Source organism: Ostrea edulis, chromosome 4, assembly GCF_947568905.1.
Source record: "Ostrea edulis chromosome 4, xbOstEdul1.1, whole genome shotgun sequence".
NCBI lineage: Eukaryota > Metazoa > Mollusca > Bivalvia > Ostreida > Ostreidae > Ostrea > Ostrea edulis.
The window spans coordinates 41,933,319-41,956,158 of record NC_079167.1 but is presented as its reverse complement, the minus strand read 5'-3'; the positions used below and the strand labels follow the sequence as shown (position 1 = coordinate 41,956,158).

Genomic DNA, 22,840 nt, shown 5'->3' with positions numbered 1-22,840 from the left:
CCCCATGCCCTGCAAACAATGGTAACTAAGTAACTGTTCAACTGCAAACAATGGTAACTAAGTAACTGTTCAACTGCAAACAATGGTAACTAAGTAACTGTTCAACTGCAAATAATGGTAACTAAGTAACTGTTCAACTGCAAACAATGATTCCTGAGTAACTGTTCAACTGCAAACAATGATTCCGAAGTAACTGTTCAACTGCAAACAATAATCTCCAAGTAACTGTTCAACTGCTGACAATGATAACTAAGTAACTGTTCAACTGCTAGCAATGATTCCTAAGTAACTGTTCAACTGCAAACAATAATCCCCAAGTAACTGTTCAACTGCTAACAATGATTCCTGAGTAACTGTTCAACTGCTAGCAATGATTCCTAAGTAACTGTTCAACTGCAAACAATGATTCCAAAGTAACCGTTCAACTGCAAACAATGATTCCTAAGTAACTGTTCAACTGCTGACAATGATAACTAAGTAACTGTTCAACTGCAAACAATAATCCCCAAGTAACTGTTTAACTGCTGACAATGATAACTAAGTATCTGTTCAACTGCAAACAATGATTCCTAAGTAACTGTTCAACTGCTAACAATGATTCCTAAGTAACTGTTCAACTGCAAACAATGATAACTAAGTAACTGTTTAACTGCAAACAATGATAATTAAGTAACTGTTCAACTGCAAACAATGATTCCTAAGTAACTGTTCAACTGCAAGCAATGATTCCTAAGTAACTGTTCAACTGCAAACAATGATTCCTAAGTAACTGTTCAACTGCAAACAATAATCCCAAAGTAACTGTTCAACTGCTGACAATGATAACTAAATAACTGTTCAACTGCTAACAAGTATTTCAATTTCTATTTGACAATATTTTTGATATGTCAATTTTATATTTTCAATTCTATTTCAAATTCATCAAGGGATCACTGTCTAGTGTGTTGGGTATATGGGGTGATTTACAACAATGGAAAATGGGATAATTCATGAATAACAAGTTTACCATCATGCGAATCAATATGTTTTCTATTGTAGTTAATCACTTCACATACCTGACAAACTAAACAATGATTCCTTATATAAACACATTGACAACAAAATATAGATATTCAGAAAGAATATTACTAGGGGTGTGTTCACAATGCATAACAAAAGTTGTCAGGTGATTTTCACTATCATGGAATCTTGCAAATAGATACTGTGTTGAATACATGATAAAATTGTGCCTTGCCCAACCTACCTCAGCAGTGTCCATCAATTTTGACTTGTACTGCAGTTTGTAAAGTTTGCGATTTTTCTTGTCTGAGTGATTCCATTGGATGTTCATGCATGTGCTGTTGGGAGTGACATTCAAATCGGACACTGGGTCAGGCTTAACTGAAGGAGCATACAGAAAATATCATTACTAAAGGAAAGTACAGTAAATATCAGACTATGGAGAAATAACAAACCAGAACACAATGTGTTTGTGAAACATTGATGCCATGCCCGGATTACAACAAGGTAGAACAGGGTCAAGGTCAATGTCAAAAGGTAAAAGATTTTGGTGTCAATGGAAAGGTCTTGCCACAAGAAATACACAAACCAAATATGAAAGCTCCGCCTCTTATGGCATAAAAGATATGGCCAAGGTTCAAGTTTTTTGTCACAGACAGGCAAACAAACAGGTCAAAAAGAGACCCATGGGCCACATTGCTCACCTGAATTACCCTGGCCGTATTTAAATATTTTCCCTATACATTTGTATGTAAACCTTTGATTCCCTATTGTGGTCTCACCCAAGGGCCATGATTTGAACAAACTTGAATCTACACTGTAAAGAAGCTTCCATGTAAAGAACCTTTCTGGCCCAGTGGTTCCTGAGTAGATTTTTAAATGACTCCAACCTATTTTTGCATTTTTGTGATTATCTCCCCTTTGAAGGGGTCATGACCCTTCATTTCAATAAACTTGAACCCCCTTTACCAAGGATAATTTGTACCAAGTTAGAGTGAAATTGGTCTGTTGGTTCTGGAGAATTTTTTTTTTAAATTGTCAGTGTATTTTTGCTATTTTGCTATCATGTCCTCTTTGAGAAGGGTGTTGACCCACATTTGAACAAACTTGAATCCCCTTCAACCAAGGATGATTTGTGCCAAGTTTGGTTGAAATTGGCCAAGTGCTTTAGAAGAAGAAAAAGAAAATGTGAAAACTTTATGACAATGATGCCATCGATAAACAAAGGAAAGCTTTGATGAGAAAAGCTCAAGGCTCAGGTAAGCTAAAAAGTCTTCAGATGGACAGACAAAAAATATCTACAAAGGGTCAGACAAAAAATATCCACAGAGGGTCAGACAAAAAACTTAAAGGGGCAGGCAAAAAAAAAAAAAGCCTATATAGAGGGACAGACAAACAATGTCTACAGAATGACAGATGGATGGACATCATAATTTCAAGATTGCACAAAACTGCAAAACTGTGTAAATATATTAATGCGAGACACTAATTATACTAATTCATGTTTGCAACAGTCCTCCTGAATATGTGCTAATTAATAATGAAATGGTATACACATACAGTACATAATTTTTTTTTTAAAACAATACCAATAGCCTCGGTGTTCTGATTGAATGCTGTAGTGACATAGTTCCCTCTCTTCTCGTTGCGTACAATAATCCCCATGCTGTAAGGCATGTTCCACCTCAGTCGATCTTTACTGTCATCAGTAACCCACACACAGGAAGTGTTGGTCTGATGTGGGCAATCGTACTGCGTGTTGTCTGAGCTGGAAGAAACCAGATCATTTCTCATTTCATTGCTGCCTCCTGACAAGAAAATGTGCCATTTGTCACAAATTCTTATAAAAACAAGCGAAGTCAGTGAAAAGGCTAATTTGAGTGGTTTATCTGGGCTAAAAAACCGGAACATTAAGAAGAAGAGTGATAAGTTCTGACAAGACAGGGATTTATTAGTGTCTTCTTTGGGGCCGAGATAAGCCCCATTCCCAATAAAAATTAGGCTCATCCCCCCCCCCAAATTGGTTGGTAAAAACTCCCCCAAAATAAAGCATAAAAGGGTTGCTTACTCTTGATTTCAGGATTATACTATGAATTTATGGTAATTCTAGAAAAATCAACACAAATTCAAAACATAATGCACAACTCGATGAAATTTTCCCAATTCAAGAAACATGGCATTTCTCAAATTAGGCTGATAGATCCCTGCTGGTGGTTTGTGGGTCACAAAACTCAAGATAGGACCGGAACACTAACAAGTCTGACAGTAAATATTTCTGACCAAACTCTCTCAAACTTATCTGACTTATCATTCATAATACGGTTTTAAGAGTAAGCCAAATATCTACACTGAAAAGTTTTTGTTATAAATGTCCATATTAATAAACAACTGTTATCAATTAAAAACACTGACAGAAACATTTAAATTACAAGCATACAATTTAATACACTGTGAACCTCATCTCCAGCAGAATTTTTCCACCAGGTAATGTGTGCTCTAATTTTGATGCAAATTAAAAAGATGCACGCAAATATTTTTAAAGCTCTCTGAATGTTTGTACTTTAACTGCTTGATAAAAAAGAATATTTGGATTGATCACAAGTCAAGCAGTGTTGAAACTGGCAAAAGCAGCAGTGTCTCAAAGTTGGCTGCTAAATACAGTTGTAACTAAGGGATCCATTGTTTCACAAGTCTTATATACATAAAGCAAAACCCACATCATATCTGTAGTAATGGGAAATAAGAAAATTTCCATATTTGATGGCATCAATATCAATAATATTCATTTAGTTATTAGAAGTGCTCTTAATCACAATTAATGTATGTGTGCAATATATTTGGCTTTCATTGTCATAATGTACTTCCCATATCAATTTACAAAACTAATTGAGTTTGCCCAGGAAATTGTATCATAAACCATTATATCCCTTCCTTTCTAGGTAAGTTTAGCAATGCTTGGAGGGGCACTGGTAGCATGTGCTAACGTCACCTATACATACATAGCGAGTCTACTCATTTCATGGATATTCAAATCAAAATAATTTTATCATCCAATTAAATTTCTTGATCTTTGCACCTTAACCCATTTTCAGCCCAGACTTTTTGCAGAAAATCTCATTGGTGAAACCCATGTTTTCATCCATAATTATAAATTTAGAAATAGAAAATGAGGGTGACTGTGCAACTTCAGGATATTATGAAAAAATTGGCAGCTGCGTGAATACAAGAATATTCATGTTTAGAAGAAGCAGTTGAAGTAGTTGCTGACTAAGGGGTGGGACTGACTAATAATGTTACTGTCTAAACTAGAACTGTCCTAGCGGGACTAATACCCCCACAAGGCACATTAAATGGTGGCAAATAGTGAATTTGTGCTCATTGAAGAATAAACACATCCTTTCCACATTAAAATTGTTGAGAGCAATTAATGTAAATGCAAGACTATATATTCTGCAGTAGTGTGTTACTCAGAATATTGAATATATGCTTTAAATAATTTCAGAATAATATTACATGGATAACTACTATTCAGCTTATACGAGCCAGAAATTAACACATCTTTTATTAACAAAATCATCCAGACAGATAAACAGACAGATGATTCCATTATACCCTTTATACCCTAAACTAAAGCAATAGTCTCTGTAAAAAAAACCCAGATCATTAAAAAATCTTGAAAAAACACTCGTAAAATTAAATTATCCATAAATCTCTTGAATATTAATGAATCTCAATAAAAATGACAGGAGCACAATTTCATTATATATATAAATTATAATACACAAAGTTTGAATGAAATCTGTCATTGGTTTTTAAAATATACTCTGGAAACAACACCCCCTCAAAATGGAAGAAAAATATCCATAACTTCCTTGAAAATTAAAATATCTCAATCAAAATAGCAGGTGAACAACTTAATTATTCTTATAAGATATACATAGTTTTAATGAAATCTGTTCATTGGTGTTAAAGATATGCTCTGGACAAATGATTTCTACAGACAAATGGATGGACAAGGTGATTCCAGTACAACTAGCTTGGAGCAGAGGAGTGGTGGTGGTGGTGGTGGATAGTAAAGAATTCTAATTCTACTACCCACACCTAAGCTTGGAGAGGTAGGACTGATGGTAAAATTCTTACACCACTGCCCACACTACTAACTGGGGGTGGGGTGGGGGGTCACTTACACCACTTGTCCACACTAACTGGGGATCACTTATCCCACTTGTCCACACTAACTGAAGGGTGGGGATCACATGTCACTGCCCATACTAACTGGGGTCCATTTAGCCCACACTAAATGAAGTGGTGGGGATCACTTACACCACTGCCCACACTAACAGGAGGAGCGGATATCACTTACGCCACTGCCCACACTAGCTCCACTTTGATGTCCTCCATGTGGAGATATTCCACACCAAGTTTCCATGTACAATTCATCTTCTCCCAGTTGAAAACTGTGCAATTTATATCTTTTCTAGCCACCTTCTGTGGTTTATCTACAAACATTTAAAACTTTATAGCCATGCATAAAAACATTTAATTTCAGAGATTTTTGCTATCATTAATATTTTTTGTGAAAAAAAAGTGGTCATATTTCTCATTGTTGACAACTCATATTTCTCTCAAATATTGTGGTTTCATTAACTTTGATGGGCATAAAATATTTGCTGGTACATCTTTTGGTTTCTTTTTTTTATGTTCTTTACGTCCCATTTGAGAATGTTTCACTCGAGTAGAGATGTCACTAGCGTTAGATGATGCGTAACAGGTGTTGACCAATCCATTTCACTCAGGGTCGTAGCAGTGAGGGTTCTTATCAATGCTTATAGTAATACTGGATCTCCATTTTACAGGTCATATACAAAAGACTTTTCATTCTCACTTCTAATAAATCAGGCGCTTGGCGAAGGAACAATAACTACCTATGTTAAACATCTTAGGTTAAATGCGGTTCCGGAATCCAGAATCGAACCCCATCTTCCTTCTTGCGACTTGCACACAGTGCTTACAGCTGAAGCAGTAAGGGTTCTTTATTGTGCCTTCATTTCAAGGTCATATTCAAAAGACACATAACTTTCACTTCTCATGGTTGAAACTGGGCAAAGGAATAGTCACTGCCTCTGTTAAATGTCTTAGGTGTGAAACGACCGAGAATCAAATCTGGACTTCTTACTTTTAGTAAGTGCCCTTACCACTAAGTAACCATGACAGGTTATCGGTGCATTGACTGCGTGTACATTGACTGATATTCCAATCAGGCTACCCTTTATTCTTTCATCTTAAAGACACTTGCTACAGACTTTTATCCAAACTGATGAAAATGAAAACTAAATTTATGTTTCTATAAGTAAGCAGACATTTAACCATTTCAAATGTAATTTATTTCCATCTTTTCTCAATTAAGTCCAAAAGAGTGAGGACAATCTATATCAGTTAAATTGGGAGGGATCATAAATTTCAACTTTCGAGCATGATAAAAAATTTACAAGTCATTTATATTTTTTTAAAGGAATTTCATATTTGTACTTATTACAACCAAACTAAACCAAAAAATTATATATCCACCCATGCATCCATTTATGTATTAAGAGTCCTTAAAGAGAATTGAATTTCATTGATCACTTGATTTCATAGCATTTCTCAACCATAGATACAGCAGATATCAGAAGAAAAAGAATGACAACCACAGAATGCAAATACATATGTACATATAGAGTAAAACTTTCAAACATTACAGAGGGCTTAACCTTTGTTCTTTTGTATAAATTTATGATAATAGCAAATATACAAGTTTCACAGTATCAGTATCAGAGTGGTTAGAGCAGCTCTTATTGACGACTGCAAGTGTCAAGTAATTCAAATCCTACAGTGTACTAGATCTTGGGATTAAAGATGTACTTAATGTGTGATTTTAATTCATGTGACCCCTGAAACTCTATTGGGAGGGGGATACTACAAAAATAACAATTTTGGTATGTTGGGTAATTTTGGCCCACTGGGAATGTTGGCTTTTTTGGTAGATGAGGAAAATTTGCCAAAATTAAGAGCACCAAATTTTTTATTCATATAAATGATACAATTGTATTAAATGAAATTAAGCCAAAATTAAGGCACCATAGATTTTACACTACTTTTGGGGAAAAAATCCTCTAATTATCTCCCAATCTGAATAAAATAAGATCTTTGACCCGGTCCGTTATTGTTATGTCGCTTTGTGTAGTGAACTAACAATAACGAAGCGGATCAAAGATCTTATTTTATTCAGACTGAATATCTCCCGCATCAAAATCACCTGATGGACTGCACGTATTTGACTTCCAATGCACATGATGTACTACAATGATGTTTGTATGTTTATGAAGTCATAACAATCATTATCATTCATAAAGATTATTCCTTCTACTTCTCATACTTACATTCCACCTTAAGGATCTGGTAGCCAATGACCTCTGTATTTCCGTTGGTCTTGTTGATTTTGCAGACATAATTTCCACTGTCGTCTGGAGATAGGATGGGCATCCTCAGTTTAATGCTGCGAGAGTTGACAATGGAAACATATTGCGATGGAATCATTTCGTTTCTGTTCCTTGTGAAGTACATAGACCGGGAATCCTCGTCTAATGGCTTGGTCAGATTACAGGACAGGACCAGCTCATCACCAATGAAGACATAGGGATCGTTGGGAACAACCACTACAGAAACAACAAGTTTCTCATTGTACTTTTGTGAAAAGTAAATTTGTCAAAACAGCTCTGAAAATCAGATAGCTGCAGATCTGTACCAATATTTTCACAGTGAGCTACAGATCTGCAGCTAGAACTATCCATAAAAAAAATAAAAAACAAGAGGCCCATGGGCCACATCGCTAACCTGAGTCACCTTGGCCCATATCCATACATATGCACTATGTCAGGAAGCTTCCATGTAAAATTGCACTTTCCTGAGGCAGTGGTTCTTGAAAAGATCTCTTTCACGTAAATTTCAGCTCCTCTGGCCCAGTGGTTCTCGAGAAGATTTTTAAATGACCCCACCCTATTTTTGAGATTATCTCCCCTTTAAAGGGGGCATGGGCCTTCATCTGAACAAAGTTAAAAGCCCTTCTCCCAAGTATATGCTTTGTGCAAAGTTTGGTTGAAAATGGCCCAGTGGTTCTGGAGATGAAAATGTGAAAAGTTTACGCCGACGGCAACGATGCCGACAAACAACGGACAAATTTTGATCAGAAAAGCTCACTTGGCTCAGGTGAGCTAAAAAGTTAAAGGTGCTGATTTTATCATGTGTAAGTGTTTATTTAAGAAATGAATTTCATTTTTGAAAATACATGAGAGTATGAACTGCAATGCTTCATACTGGCATATATTTTATGAAACATGGCAAAGTTTAGCCACAATGAAGTGTTGCAGTTCATATCCTCATGTATTTACAACAACAACAAAAAATTCTGCTTTCTTTTCTGTCAGAATTCCCTGCCATTAAACAGATCCATGACAGATGTACTATATTCACCAAAATTCATACATGCATAGTCAATAATATCAATCAAGTGATCATCAGGGGTACCCTTCAATTGAAATAGCTCCCTATCTCTCCATCTGTTTTTACACCAGGCAATTAAGAAAGCCCAGCATAAGGTACTGTCAATAAACTACACCCAAGCCTACGTTAAGAGCTGTTTTCATGTAATAAAATTAGCCAAACCAAAATCAATGTTTATTTCAATCAAATATGAATAATATGCTTTCCTGTTAGATATACTTGACAATAAAGTGCACCGCTAAGGTACATGATACTCATCTGCAACTACATGTACATAATGCACGTTTGTGTAAAACAGTATGCTTGAAGTCACAACCTGTTATGTTCCAAAATGAGGCCACATTGACCTACTTTTGGTTTGTGACCCACCGGGACACATCAATGTAATCCACATGTATACTTAACAGGTTACGTACATTAAAAGTGGTTACCGTAAAACACGGTTATAGCAAACTAGCTTATAATGAATTCACGCTTACAGCGAATTAATTTTCATTCCCTGTAGTGTTAAAACATATGAACTCATTGGATATAACAAATTACGTTTACAATGAATCGTTTGTCCCCAGCAGTCTGCTATAAGCGTGTTTTACTGTACATGGTTGTGCAGAGTTGTTAGAGATGTCACTCTCAGAAACTACTGTAGAAGCACTGTAATTTTCATCTATCCTTGATGTGTAATATATAAGATACATTACCTCCATCTTGAAACATAAATCCATCAGTTTTCTGTGCGAAGTACAGGAAAAAGAACACGTAAAGTCCCGACAATACCAGCATAGTAATCACTTCCTGTATTTACATGGTCAGGGCAGAGTTTTCATTCTGAAAATAAAATTAATATCTTCATAATCTTTCTCACATTTCCACAGACTTTAAATGCCCATTCTCTGAGATGATGATTGGTCATAATGTTAGTGACTTTTAAAACAAATGTCATTTTATATCCTGGGGTGTTCATAATTTTCAGTAATATAAGAGACCTTGACCCATGTGAATGATCATTTAAATTCACATCAGTGATGTTAGAAATAGATTAGGAAAATGCATACAAATGCTATTAAGTGAAACAATGCATATATAAAACATTACATCATGATTAATTCATATTTATTTTCAAGAATAACTCATATCTCCACACCAAATCATAGAAAATTTATGAGACAAAATATGTACATACAGTGCATTATGGTTATTTACCCGCAATTTAAATCTGAATACTAATTAATGATATGACAAGGATAAATTTAATGCTGATGCACTGTCAAAAACACATGTCATTGATTCACTTTATTTGAATGTGAGGAAGAATCTTGACTTAAAAACGCTTGCTACAAACTTTAAAAAAAAAAAAAAAAAAATGATGAAAATTAAGTTCTGTTTTTTTTAAGGAATTCTATATTTGTACTTATTACAACCAAACTAAGCCCAAAATATATATCAACCCACGCATCCATTTTTGGGGGGTATCAAGTGAAAATTAACACATTTTAATAGACTACATATAGACTTCTTAATGTAGCAATTAAAATGCAGCTTGTGTTTCAATTACAAATCATTTAGTGCACAACAAAATGTCCCTACTGTATGCTGCTGTTCATAAATATCTTAGAACGTGGTATCGTTAGTCATCTTAGAACGCGATACCGTTAGTCATCTTAGATTTTTGCAATTATCTTGATGGCATTATCTCCGGTTCTTGCTCACTGAAGCACAACCTATTGTTTCCAATTCTAAACATATTTTTTTTTTCACTGAAAGACCCAAAGCATTGACTTCATTGTCCTATACATGTATTGTGCACTTTTTTTTGAAACTCTTGATGGCATTCATTAGTGATTTGCATAAGGCATTAATTTCCCTTGTTGTCGTAACTTGTTACAGCTGATGATCTTGTAGCAGTTTATCCAATCTTATCATATATCATATTTCTGAGTGGATCAAAACGCTGATTTTAATTTCAAATTTACTAAATTAAACTTTACAGGAAGTATTAAGTAATTACCAATGACGTTGGCCAATCGCACTATTGAAATACATGAACATGGAAAAATCCGAAAAGTAACACTTAACATTAAACTCTGGTTTCAAAATTATAACATCTGTTTGTTGACTGATATGACAAATATTTGGTTGGATTGGTAACTTAAAATATCCGATGTCCTTCAATATCATTAAAATATCTTACGAATAAAAATAAAATATCATAAATGTATATTCATAATTTAAATATAAATACAATTAAATGAAAAATAGCTACAGTCAACTCCACTTACATGGAAGTCACTTATATTGAACTATCTGTTATACTGAAGTCATTTATATTAAACTAACTGAAGTCATTTATATTGAACTATCTGTTATATTGAAGTCGGTGATATTGAACTATCTGTTATATTGAAGTCGCTGATATTGAACGATCTGTTATATTGAACTATCCATTATATTGAACTATCTGTTATATAGAAGTCACTTACATTGCACTATCTGTTATAATGAAGTAAAAATAAATCCCCAGTAACATTGTTCAACATCGGTTGCTGGGGGTATAATTTAGAAGGAAGTGAAGGTCATACTTTAATAGAAGTTCAGTCCATACTAGGAGAGAGAAAGAGAGAGAGAGAGAGAGAGAGAGAGAGAGAGAGAGAGAGAGAGAGAGAGAATCAATTATCAAACCATAGCTCAAGCATCAAAACAAGGACTATCCTTCCAGTGAACCATGTCACAGAAGATTCATAGATATGTTACATACAATCACAGGATGTAATTTGGATCAAACATTTATCAAGTACATACATGTATCCTAGAAACCAGCTGATTTACTATTTAGATTCTGAGTGTTGGCTGTTATTGTGCTTATTCACTGTAAATGTTAGATGCTAACTGAACACGAAGGATAGGTAATATTTTGAAGTAGCTAGTCCTTTGCAGAAAAACGCACTGACTAAATCTACAGGAAAATTTGTACACTGTAGTATGGTAACCTGGCATTGCAGCAATTCCAGTCATCACCGATACATACAGAAATAATAGAATATGACAATACATTCCCGACTAACAGCAGTTTACCTGCAGTGATGGCGTGAGTGGATCAAAGGATCTGATTTTAATCAGATTGCAAAAACTGAGGCCCCGTGTCATAGCAGGTGTGGCACGATAAAGACCTCTCCCTGCTCAGAGGTTGTAAGTGTCAAACATAGGCCTAAATTTTGCAGCCCTTCACTGGCAATGGTGACACCTCCATATGAGGGGAAAATTCTCAAGTGGGACGTTAAACAATAACAATCAATCAATCAATCATACTATATTATTCCGTAAATTACCTAGGTGGAGAACATGTTACAGTTCTGCAGTTTACTCTGAGTTGATCAAAATGAATTGCTAAATAAATTATAACATTACACTCCGAACAAAGAAAACATTTTATTTCCTGGAGAAATTTCCTTCATTTGTGAAGGCTATGATGTTTGTCATGCATTCACAGAGAAATTAATCAAGGGGGAAAATTCCTTCTGGTACTTAATTCGATTCCTCCCATCCATACTAAACTTTATTAAGAAATGTTGTGCATTGAATTCAAACTTCTTTACAATTTTCATAAATTCCTGTGGAAACATAAAACAGCATTAGTAGAATAGTATAAAGACTTGTGGAAACATGATGTTTTCAATTCCCAGTTGTTAAAATAGACATATAATTCAAAATATTTGGCCTTTATTTTTGTGCTTTGATACACTGGTTATCTGGAACATAGCAAATTTGACAGCTGAAGGACATTAGAGTAAATGGTGAAAACCACAGTTTTATTTTCTCAGTTGACATTGAATGCATTTAATTTGGGCATTATGGAAAACTGTATAAATACCAAAAAAAAAAAAATCATGTGGTTATATGCTGCTATTTGTAATGCACCCAGAAAACATCTATTATTTTTGCTTTTTTTCTTCAAATTACGGGACCGGGGAAGTATGAAAGGGTGGGGTGGGGGTGCTTCCAGATGTTTTGTTAGGCCTGATCGAGTGACCCATGGACTAGGCAATTATTTCACAAGAATTGTGGCTGTCCATGGTTTTAAAGGTGAATAGGACACTACTCCTCATTGAGATGATTATATCAATTTATTCAATGACCCCTAACTGATGAATTCAACCATGTCATTGGAGATAAATTGGTATTCAATGATTATATTCTATATCCTAAATAAATGGATGATGCAATCTAATTAAAATATCAGATCCTAGGATACGCTCACAATCGCTATAATAGGATCTGATATAACCCCATTTGGGGTCGTGTCCACATGACCTTTTGCTTGGAATATTCACGAGAACTATCAGCCAGTCAGATTGCGCCATACAGACAATGATGGCTATTCAGGTGGTTCCCGGCAATTCATAAACAATTAAGTTGCAGTAATCGCTTAAATTCCCATGAAGTTTATTGCACACTATAAAATTGTATATTCTCACATAAGGAATTTTAAACTTTCGCAAAATTAATGCCTTATCTATTCCCAGTCTGCGAAATTAACCATGGACCGATAAACAATGTCTATAGAAAATCGAGTCGGTCTATAACAATCGAAATAGCTATAGACTGACTTGTCTATAGGAATTCTGAGTAAAAAAACTGGTTTCCCACCGCTTATTAAACATATATGAGAAGCAGGACCAGTTTCATATGTATTACGCCTATGTTTCTGTTCACCCCATAGCTGTAATAAAATGTTCCACAATGTAATTACGGGGGGGGGGGGGGGGGGGGGGGGGGGATCAATTTCATAATTACTTCAATGTACGTCATTTTCGTGCAAATTTGAAAAGTCCTTATCAGAACGATTAAAAATATGTGGAAGGTGCACGCCCTGGAACCTGGAACCAAACGGAAGGTGGTCAGTACAACAAGTTTCAGCAAGGCTAAAGTCGCAGAAAATTATGAGAAAACGAAATGTAGTAGAAGTGACTTAGATGAAGAATCAGACAGTGAAACTGAGCTGGAACAAAATGAAAAAGAAAACGAAATTCTAATTGAAAAGCTTGTGCATGAAATTGAAAAAGAATATAATCAAACTATGAATGAATTACCAAATCGAATTTGTGTCTATTATTTATTTTTTAATAACAATGAATATTGCATGTTAAATTTCGGTCTATAGGAATTTGTTGTGGTCTATAGGAAATGAAATGACTATGGACCGAAAGTCTATAGGATTTACTTAATTAACGCAAGGAATATAACGCCAGTTGACGTAAACGGTGCATTGTGATGTCACATCTAACTGTGATGTTTTAATTTTCTTTCAAACCAAACAAACTTTTTACGCAGAGTATACGCGCCCGGATCTAAGAAGTCCTATTTTAATTAGATTGATGGATAGTGTGATTTCGTAATCATTTAAGGGTTTTAAATAGAAACAATAGACTGCAAGGATCGTCACAAAATTTGATTCATAAATTACCACTGACATCTTAAAAAAAAAAAAATTCTTATCTTTATCCAGGGCACATAACTCTTCCCAAAAGTTTCAAGTGTAAAACGATGGGCTTAATTCTGATTTACCAGACATTATTTCACTTTCATCATTACTTTAACATTTATCTTCATTTAAATCATTCTAAATTGTTCAATCTCGATCTTTCATTACATATTGAATACAATCACCTGGTGGTCCAATAAATATTAAAAACTCGGTCTCTTTATTAGTCGCAATTCAATGGTTACATAATCAATCAGACAAATCGGGTCCAATTACCATAAAACCTTCAGAATTTTCAGGAACAAAAAAATCTCATCTATTAAGCTCCTGAGAAATACTTACTAGAAAAAATTCTTAAAATCAGTCATAAAACCACCCGAGAATTTTCTCAGCTGGGTATTTCTAAAGTCAGCTGAGAATAGAAACAAATAATGTCTCTCATTCTCTTTAATATATTATTTTAAAATCTATAAAAGGAATCAGTTTGTTTTTCTCTAGTTATACATAAAAAAATTATAATCAAAAGTGAACGTAAATAAGTTTTAAATAAAAGCTTTCAAAAACATCAATGTTGCAAAAAAAAACCCCAAAATGCAAATAGTGTGTACTATATTGAATATTCATAATTTCACAAATGGTATCAATAATTTATAGAACCCCGTAGGCACAGATATTAAAAAGAAATATATAATACTAAATAAAAATATAAATTAATCATTTGATTAATTAGTGAAATCATTAAATAAAACCAAAAATGACTATATCTAAGACATTTAACTATAGAAATCAAGTAAGAACAGATAGAAAACAAAATTTTGTCAATGTTGAAATCCATGCAGACCCAAATTTTACCACTTGGTAAAATAATAATATAATATGTGACAATTTCAATAAAATAATGAATTTGTATTAGCAAAGTACTTGAAGAAGAGAGGAGAGTGGTATTATTAGAAACATCATGGAGGAGGAAGATTTCGTTTACAATGTATAGTCGTATTAAAAATGATTTTATGCTATAAACATGAAATTCTAAACTCCCCCGTTCACATGGTGATCACTTAAGGGGCTGTCCCTACCCTGATGTTCCTGATCACTTAAAGGGGTAAATTGTCCCTACCCTGATGTTCCTGATCACTTAAAGGGGTAAATTGTCCCTACCCTGATGTTCCTGATCACTTAAAGGGGTAAATTGTCCCTACCCTGATGTTCTTGATCACTTAAAGGGGTAAATTGTCCCTACCCTGATGTTCCTGATCACTTAAAGGGGTAAATTGTCCCTACCCTGATGTTCTTGATCACTTAAAGGGGCTGTCCCTACCCTGATGTTCCTGATCACTTAAAGGGGCTGTCCCTACCCTGATGTTCCTGATCACTTAAAGGGGTTGTCCCTACCCTGATGTTCCTGATCACTTAAAGGGGTTGTCCCTACCCTGATCACTTAAAAGGGTTGTCCCTATACCCTGATGTTCCTCATCCGACTCTTATCGCTGAATGTGTTCATAATGTTTCCTTTTTAAATTCAGTTTGCAACGTCACATTGGACTCGCGGTACTCCAGCCAGCTAGAGTTTCAACAACAATTAAAACTAATTCTATGTCATGTTTCTATATTTTTCGTTTTTATTCAATCCAATTAAAATTAGATCCTTTGATCCTGTCACCATGTGCAAATCAAAGGATCTACTTCTAATTTGATTGGTTTTTATTTTCATCACATTTTAATTTCATCTTATATCATTTTATTTCATTCATTTATTTTTTTATTACTGCATCCGAGGAATGAGGAGCATAGGGATGTTCCGAAGCTCCTGCTGATAGGTCACAGTCTGGTACCAACATCAAAGTTTCCTGTAACATCTGGTGACAAGTCTGAGCCGTCATCCTATATCACAGTTAATTTAGTTCATCTTAAACAGCCCTGCATAAGGTTTACTAATGAGTAGTATTCTCAATGTTCCATATTTTTCAATATTTTTTGTAATTCAATTTCTTATTTTGTAATTAGCCTCCTGTATGTGTAAATGTTTTAGTGGGATTCAAATTTCAATTTTTTTGGCAGGGAAGCAAGAGTGCTAATTCATAGTTGTGGTAAATTCTTTATTTATCCATTCACATGTATAGAAGAAGCACTAAATCACAATTACACCAAACAGTGCATCTGATTTCGCCAAATTTAGAGGGCACCAAAACCTTTAGTTTACATACAGCAAGTTTTCCATCATATAATTTTATTTTTTACATAATAATTTTGCTTTTAATGTGGTAATTTCATTTCCTGATTTCATTTAGTTTTCCTTTTAAATATTTAGTTTGCACTTCTGTTTAAAGTACATTTCAAAATATTTATTGAAAAATTACCAACAAAAAACAGATTGAAACTTCACAGTTAATGCATTTTTTTTTTTTTTTTTTTACATCTCGGATAAAAAATATGCAAATTTTAAAACACAGATAAAGATGGGTCTATTTAGACTCTCATACATCACATATTAGAGGTCCTAGGGTATATTTCATCAAACAGTGTATGTCACTAAACCCTGCGAAGTACCTGTTACTGAAAACAGGTTCCCTTCAACGATCTACACTAAAACTCATAAATTCCTTAAAAATTTTATGCAAAGATTTAAATTGATAATTTGACATACTGACACAAGTCAAACAATCAATTTTTTCATACACCGGATTTTAAATTGATTCAATCTTCATCTGATCATCAGCAGACATCAGATATTAAGTCAACTGAGTAAATCTAATTGGTAAACAGTACAACACCTACCTGTAATATTACCTGCTGAGTTAATTAATTGATCCCCCTTTTCACTTTCAACAATTACACTTCGATCAATTCTTCAAAGTAACACTTCCCAATACAAAACGATATTGTACATGTAATATACTAGTTGGATATCCACTTAGATAGCCAACATCTTAGGTGTCTTGAGGTTTGAAACCTTAATCCTCTTGCACATGTAACAATTTGAATAGTTATGTCACACCATTCTCCAGTCCTAACTTATGTCTGTTCACTGAGAATGAATGTTTGCAAATGAGCACAATGAAGCATTAAATAGAGACCTTGTGAATATCAAAATGATTTATACACACCTGAGAAAGAGTTTCCTCTGTCTGCTCTGTTAATTTCACATTGTCTATAATAAACAGTTAGAACCAGAAAAGGTGAACTGTGCTGATGACTGCCCACACTACAGACCTGTCAGTTGGTGGTGTAAGTGGTCACTACTGGACAATGAAACAGCCCAAGTGATAGCTTTAATCACCAGTTTAATGGTCTAGTTAACACAAATCAATGAATCTCTACAGCCCAGTTCATTAACTTGGGTGTTCTATGTTTCCACTCAAGGTGATAATCACACTGCATGATGAGTAGTCATAAGCCAAGATCCCAGGTTCCACAGATAGAAGAAAGAACTCAACCTTTTCATAGCTTTTTTTTTTTTTTTTTTTTTAAAAATCAATGTCAACAATATAAATCATTTGTGAAAAATGTTTTGTAGGAGACTTAATTTTTTTGCATGTCTCAGTAGAATACTATTTACCTATAAAGGTGTGCATGGTGTAAATGGAAAGATTATAGTGGTACTTTTTAATAGCAAGACATCATGCAATAGTATATGGTATCAATATTTGCACACACTGATGATGATGATGATTGAAATCACGTCACACACAGTTCTTCTTGCATTTGAAAGATACAATAAAATGATAGAATAGATACCTACATAATATTGATTGCTGTTTTCACACTAGTTTAATAATATCTCTTTTTTCGTATTTGTATTAATATCTCACTGAAGACAAAGTAAAGTTTCCTTTAAGGTAGGTCCCTACTCCAGGACCTACTTGTGATTTCTCAAAAATTTGAGTTTAAATACTTAGATTGTTTATTTGAGGGTATGATAAAAACAAAAAAATGGGAGGTTGTCAGTATAATGAGTAAATTATGGTATTTTTATTACGTGTACCCCCATTTGTCAAACGGCAATATCAGAATTCATTGAAGAAGTCCTAGAATATGTCCATAAAATTTTGTTTGAGGTATGATGCTGCAATTTTTTCCCTCAAATATGACATAAATATGTCTAACTAAATAATTAAAAGTGAAATTTTAACACAGTTTCATGTTTTTTAATAATGGTGGTACAAAATTGAACCCAATACAGGCCCTCGGCAGTCAAAAATACAGCACTGCAACACCACTAATATGAATATTTTGAAAATTTGACTTGTGATTTTTCATTCAAACTCACATATTATGTTCACATGTGAATGCTTGTTAAAATACATTTAAAAAATCTGCCCTTTCTCAACATAATATTTTCACAGCATCTCAATTTATATTTACATTTTTTGGCCAAAATAGCCATTTTGAAGATGATTTTCGCATAATAGAAGATAACAAATATATAACAAGATAACAAATATATAACAAGTGCAGAATTGTTTTATTTAATTCCACAAGTGCATTATTGCATATCATGATTTTTTTTATTTACAGATAATTTTAACATGTAAATTACCCCTGTATATCAATTAAACAAATATGTACCTCTGGTTTTATGTGTGAATTAGATGACAAAAAATGGAAAGAAGATTGGAGCCATAGTCTACTCAAATATAAGTGATTGAGTGTTATTGTATTCATTTTACTAAATTTTAAAAAACACCCAGGTAAATGTAAAAATACGTTTGATAATAATAGTACGTGAACCAATACCGGAGTTCGATCCGGACATGACGTCACGCTACTAGACCCCTACTTTAAGTTTAATGATATGTTTGTACATGAATTACAAATTGCATATTACACTGCATTTAATGAATGGTACAAAATTTTGTTTGTCCTACTATGCAATTCCAATTGAGACGATGCAGTAGGATTTTGTTTTTACATAGAGCATTTAGACTAGTATAAAATGAATATCTTTATGCAAAATTTAAAGTAAAATCATGATCATACAATTATTGAAAACAAATTGTCATTCAGTATGAAATGTTAAGGGGAAAACAAAATTGATGTAATATTTTTTTTTTGCATATTGATTCCAAACATATATGGTTGTTCATATTGAATTGTTGAGGAACATTGCAGATTGAAGTCACTTGCATTGCTGCAGACAAATTCAACTGTTGAAACATTATCACCAGAAAACGAACACATTTTTCATTTAGAAGAGATTCCCCCTAGGAGATGTCTACTGCAATTACAACAGGCCATAAAAGTGACAACACTTACCAAAACTTGACAAATAATAATCCAAAATGTTTGTAATATTCAAAATTTTGCACAAAACTCTGTTGTCTAGAATTTGCACAAAACTCTCAGTCGTCTAGAAAATACCTGCTAAAAATCTAACCATCACATAGCATGTAATGTCAGATTGACTTTGATGTTGTTAACCTACAGACATTGTAAGTACATATACTCCATGCTACAGGGTAGCTAGTTTCTGTGTCATTAAGACGTCAACTGCTGCAAGGTATATTTTGACTTGCTGTAATTCCATGCATTAAACCTTGATCAAAAGAGACCTACACAAGCAATCCAGATGATTTCTTGTACAAACAAACTACCAATACCCAGGTAGAGAGAGTTTGTTTTTCTTTAAACCTTTGTTACAGCACCTCAAGTCCCCCAAAAGTTAAGTAATAACCAAACAAGAAAGTGTAAACAAAATTCAAAGTCTCTGTTGGAATTCTATTGGTAAAATATTACATAACATTGAAAGTTCAATCCAATACCAAATCCGAGATGTCGCTTTTTCTGTCATTGAGGGATGCAGAAGTGATCGTGTCTCACATTGCTTTATTCTGTATAACAGATATATCTAAATGCCTATAAATGTTACTAAAGAAATCAGTACAAAAAACCAGTTGATTAATAAAATTAATAAAGAGAGAAATACGGTAGATATTATATCTCTTTTCTTCTGTTTGTGTCACATGTTATTCAAGTTATTGAAAACATCTGCACCATTTTCTTTTCACTTTCTGATTGTCATTGTCAAAGTACAATAATCCAGCTGTCGAGTATAGACTTCTACCGCATGCTTTCATGTTACATCAGATCTCGGAAAGGCAACAGACAATTTTGTTGAGTTTATGAAAAATTATATTCGATGTGTACTAATTTTAAAAATATTTCAAAAATTAAGTCTCGACTTAAGAAAAATAGGAAGGATGACATAGGTAGCAGTCGGTTTTCTGTGTAGGCAATACTGAGGCACAAAGCGCTGAGAAGGGGTAAGGGGCGGAGGGCAATGCCCCTTAATTACCACTGAAGAGGGTCAGGGGTATTGAGAAAGTTTTGAAAACTAAGGACTATTTTACACTAATTCATGCAATTTTCATAGATTTAGTTGGGAGTTTATTTGAGTGGGTTTCACAGATCAAAGCCTATTTAGACTGAATTGTTACAGTAGACTATAATAACAGTGGCCTTACACAGCAACTGGCATTTTGTCAGAGAAAATAGATAAAATGGGTGCATGTGAAATATTTTTCTTTTGAATCAAAATGTTCAAGTAAAAACTTGAAAATCAGAAAATTTACAAGATTACACTGCATGGATAAAATATTCTGAATATTGAAAAAAAAAAAAGATTTTGAATAGTCTGACTTGAAGCAAAACTAAAGATATATGTCATCATTAGTCATGCTAAATTACATTACACATATTATAGGTACAAGAGTGTTGTAATTATTCATACCATACACTAGAGTTGTTATCTGCTATCACTGTTGATCCATATGCAATTTAGAATAATAGCCTTTTGATGATGAACTTCCATAAACGGAATGAATTTTATCAGGAGAGCTTCATCGCTGCAACACTTTTAAAATATTCAGACTTCTTCAAGTTCAGAGCAAGTTCGCATAGCTGAACATCCTGTCATGTAATACTAATAATCAGGTAATTCATTACACAAGACAAAGAAATCCACTAATTATTATTAACAAGGAAAGGCAGCTGTTCAGTGGTCCAGGTCACCCTTCATCTGACCAAATCTGAATCTCAGCTGCTTAAATACTAACTCTACCAGGTTATAAACAAAGATTATGTTTGAATATACATGTAGTATGTTTTTTCTTTCTTTTACAATAGCTTGAACAAAAGATGGCACTCACTTTAATGACCCAAATTATCCAACAGACAGGTCCCAATCTAAGATGATTTTGTGTCAGATATGTTTTGCAACACTTGTCATGGTGTCTAGTTTACTTAATATACATGAAACTACAATATTTCAAAGGCGATGAATGTGCGTTTTTCACTTTTCTGTGATCTATCTGTCATGAAACTCATCCACTTTAGCCGACTGTGATCAGGGGCCTATATACTATTAGCAGAACATGTATAAAGGCCCCTGAGCTGTGATTTGTGACCGTGTAATATATTTATCAGCAAGCAACACATCTAAATATCATCATCCAGAAAATTTGTTGAAAACAATTAAAGATTAAAATTATACTGTTGATACCTGCAATCCTTTGAAGACAAAAATCACCGAGTACATTAAAACTACATTTTAAAAAAAACAACAACCTCAGCTTGAATTCTATCACCAGGTACAAACCTCAGCTTGAATTCTATCACCATGTACTGTACTGTAGAATAAAACTACAAACCACTGATCACCAGTGTATGCTATCAAAATTACAGGCAGTCCAAATTTCTTTCACAAATTATATTTTTTGTGATCATTTCAAATTTTGGGGGTGGGGGGTTCAAGTAAGGTAATTTGGGAGATTTTCCACTCATGAATAAAAAGTTTTTTGCTTCTGTGAGACTCTCAGAAGATGTCCTTTAGAAACAAAACTTTTCTTTTTTTGCTCAAAGAGGCCCAGTAATATACCTTCAAACAAGATGTGTTTGTGAAACACAAATGCCCCCGATAATGGCCAATTCCAAAGATGGCCAAGGTCACAAGGATAAATATCTTGGTACCAGTAGAAAGATCTTGTCACAAGAAATGCTCATGTACAATATGAAAGCTCTAATATTTACCATTTAGAAGTTATGACCAATGTAAAAATTTTAAAAGAGTAGGTCAAATGTCAAGGTCAAAAGGTTTAGTACCAACAGAAAGGTCTTGTCACAAGGAATACTCATGTGAAATATCAAAGCTCTATCTCTTACTGTTCAAAAGTTATTAGCAAGGTTAAAGTTTTCAAAAAGTAGGTCAAACTCCAAGGTCAAGGGGTCAAAAATGTTGGTACCCACGGAAAGGTCTTGTCACAAGGAATACTCATGTGAAATATCAAAGCTCCATCACTTACTGTTCAAAAGTTATTAGCAAGGTTAAAGTTTCAGACAGAATGACAGAATTACAGAATGACAGACAGTACAAAAACAATATGCACCCCGAACTTCGATCTCGGAGGCATAAAAATCCCAAAGTCTCAGATACAAAATATTGAATCAACTTCATAATGGGAAATGGAAGTAAAAAAGATTTGAAAGACAATGATTAAAGGGTGCATGATACTGCAAAATTTTTGCAAATATTTTATTCTGTATAAAACATTAACATAAAAGGATTGGCCAACAGGCCTATATATATATATATATATAAATAAGTGTTGTAGATTAGGCTGTCTAAAGTTAATTCTACGTTTAACGTCACCCGCGCGTGTAGGTTTCGGCGAAATTGCCGTTTTGAAAAAAAAAACAAATCCGGATTTGAAGTAGTCGTTCAGGTTTGGTTTTTCATTTAGCGACTTAATTCTACATTCCGTGTAAGAGGAAAACGCACTGAAAAATTTAATCAGAGGCCCTTAAATGAAGAAAATGGAAGTATATGCCACT

General features: G+C 34.0%; 1 protein-coding gene and 1 long non-coding RNA gene across 6 annotated transcripts in view; one reads left to right on the top strand and one right to left on the bottom strand.

Moving 5' to 3' along the window:
• LOC125668409 (uncharacterized) overlaps nucleotides 1–22,840 on the bottom strand; it is an 85,395-nt gene that overhangs the window by 23,234 nt on the left and 39,321 nt on the right. For 3 of the 5 annotated variants that reach the window (XM_056162662.1, XM_056162663.1, XM_056162664.1), the window contains exons 1-6: nucleotides 17,119–21,879; nucleotides 9,237–9,363; nucleotides 7,419–7,694; nucleotides 5,363–5,498; nucleotides 2,589–2,767; nucleotides 1,244–1,380 (exon numbers count right to left, since the gene is read on the bottom strand). In XM_056162662.1, the coding sequence (XP_056018637.1) occupies nucleotides 1,244–1,380; nucleotides 2,589–2,767; nucleotides 5,363–5,498; nucleotides 7,419–7,694; nucleotides 9,237–9,318 (810 nt within the window). In that variant the 5' untranslated portion in view covers nucleotides 9,319–9,363; nucleotides 17,119–21,879. Of the gene's footprint in view, nucleotides 1–1,243; nucleotides 1,381–2,588; nucleotides 2,768–5,362; nucleotides 5,499–7,418; nucleotides 7,695–9,236; nucleotides 9,364–17,118; nucleotides 21,880–22,840 lie in introns of those variants that run through there. The other 2 variants (XM_056162665.1, XM_048902555.2) reach the window with 2 other exon arrangements.
• LOC130054134 (uncharacterized) lies at nucleotides 4,970–8,705 on the top strand. Its single transcript, XR_008802417.1, has 2 exons — nucleotides 4,970–5,114; nucleotides 7,484–8,705. It is a non-coding gene; the product is annotated as an uncharacterized LOC130054134 (long non-coding RNA).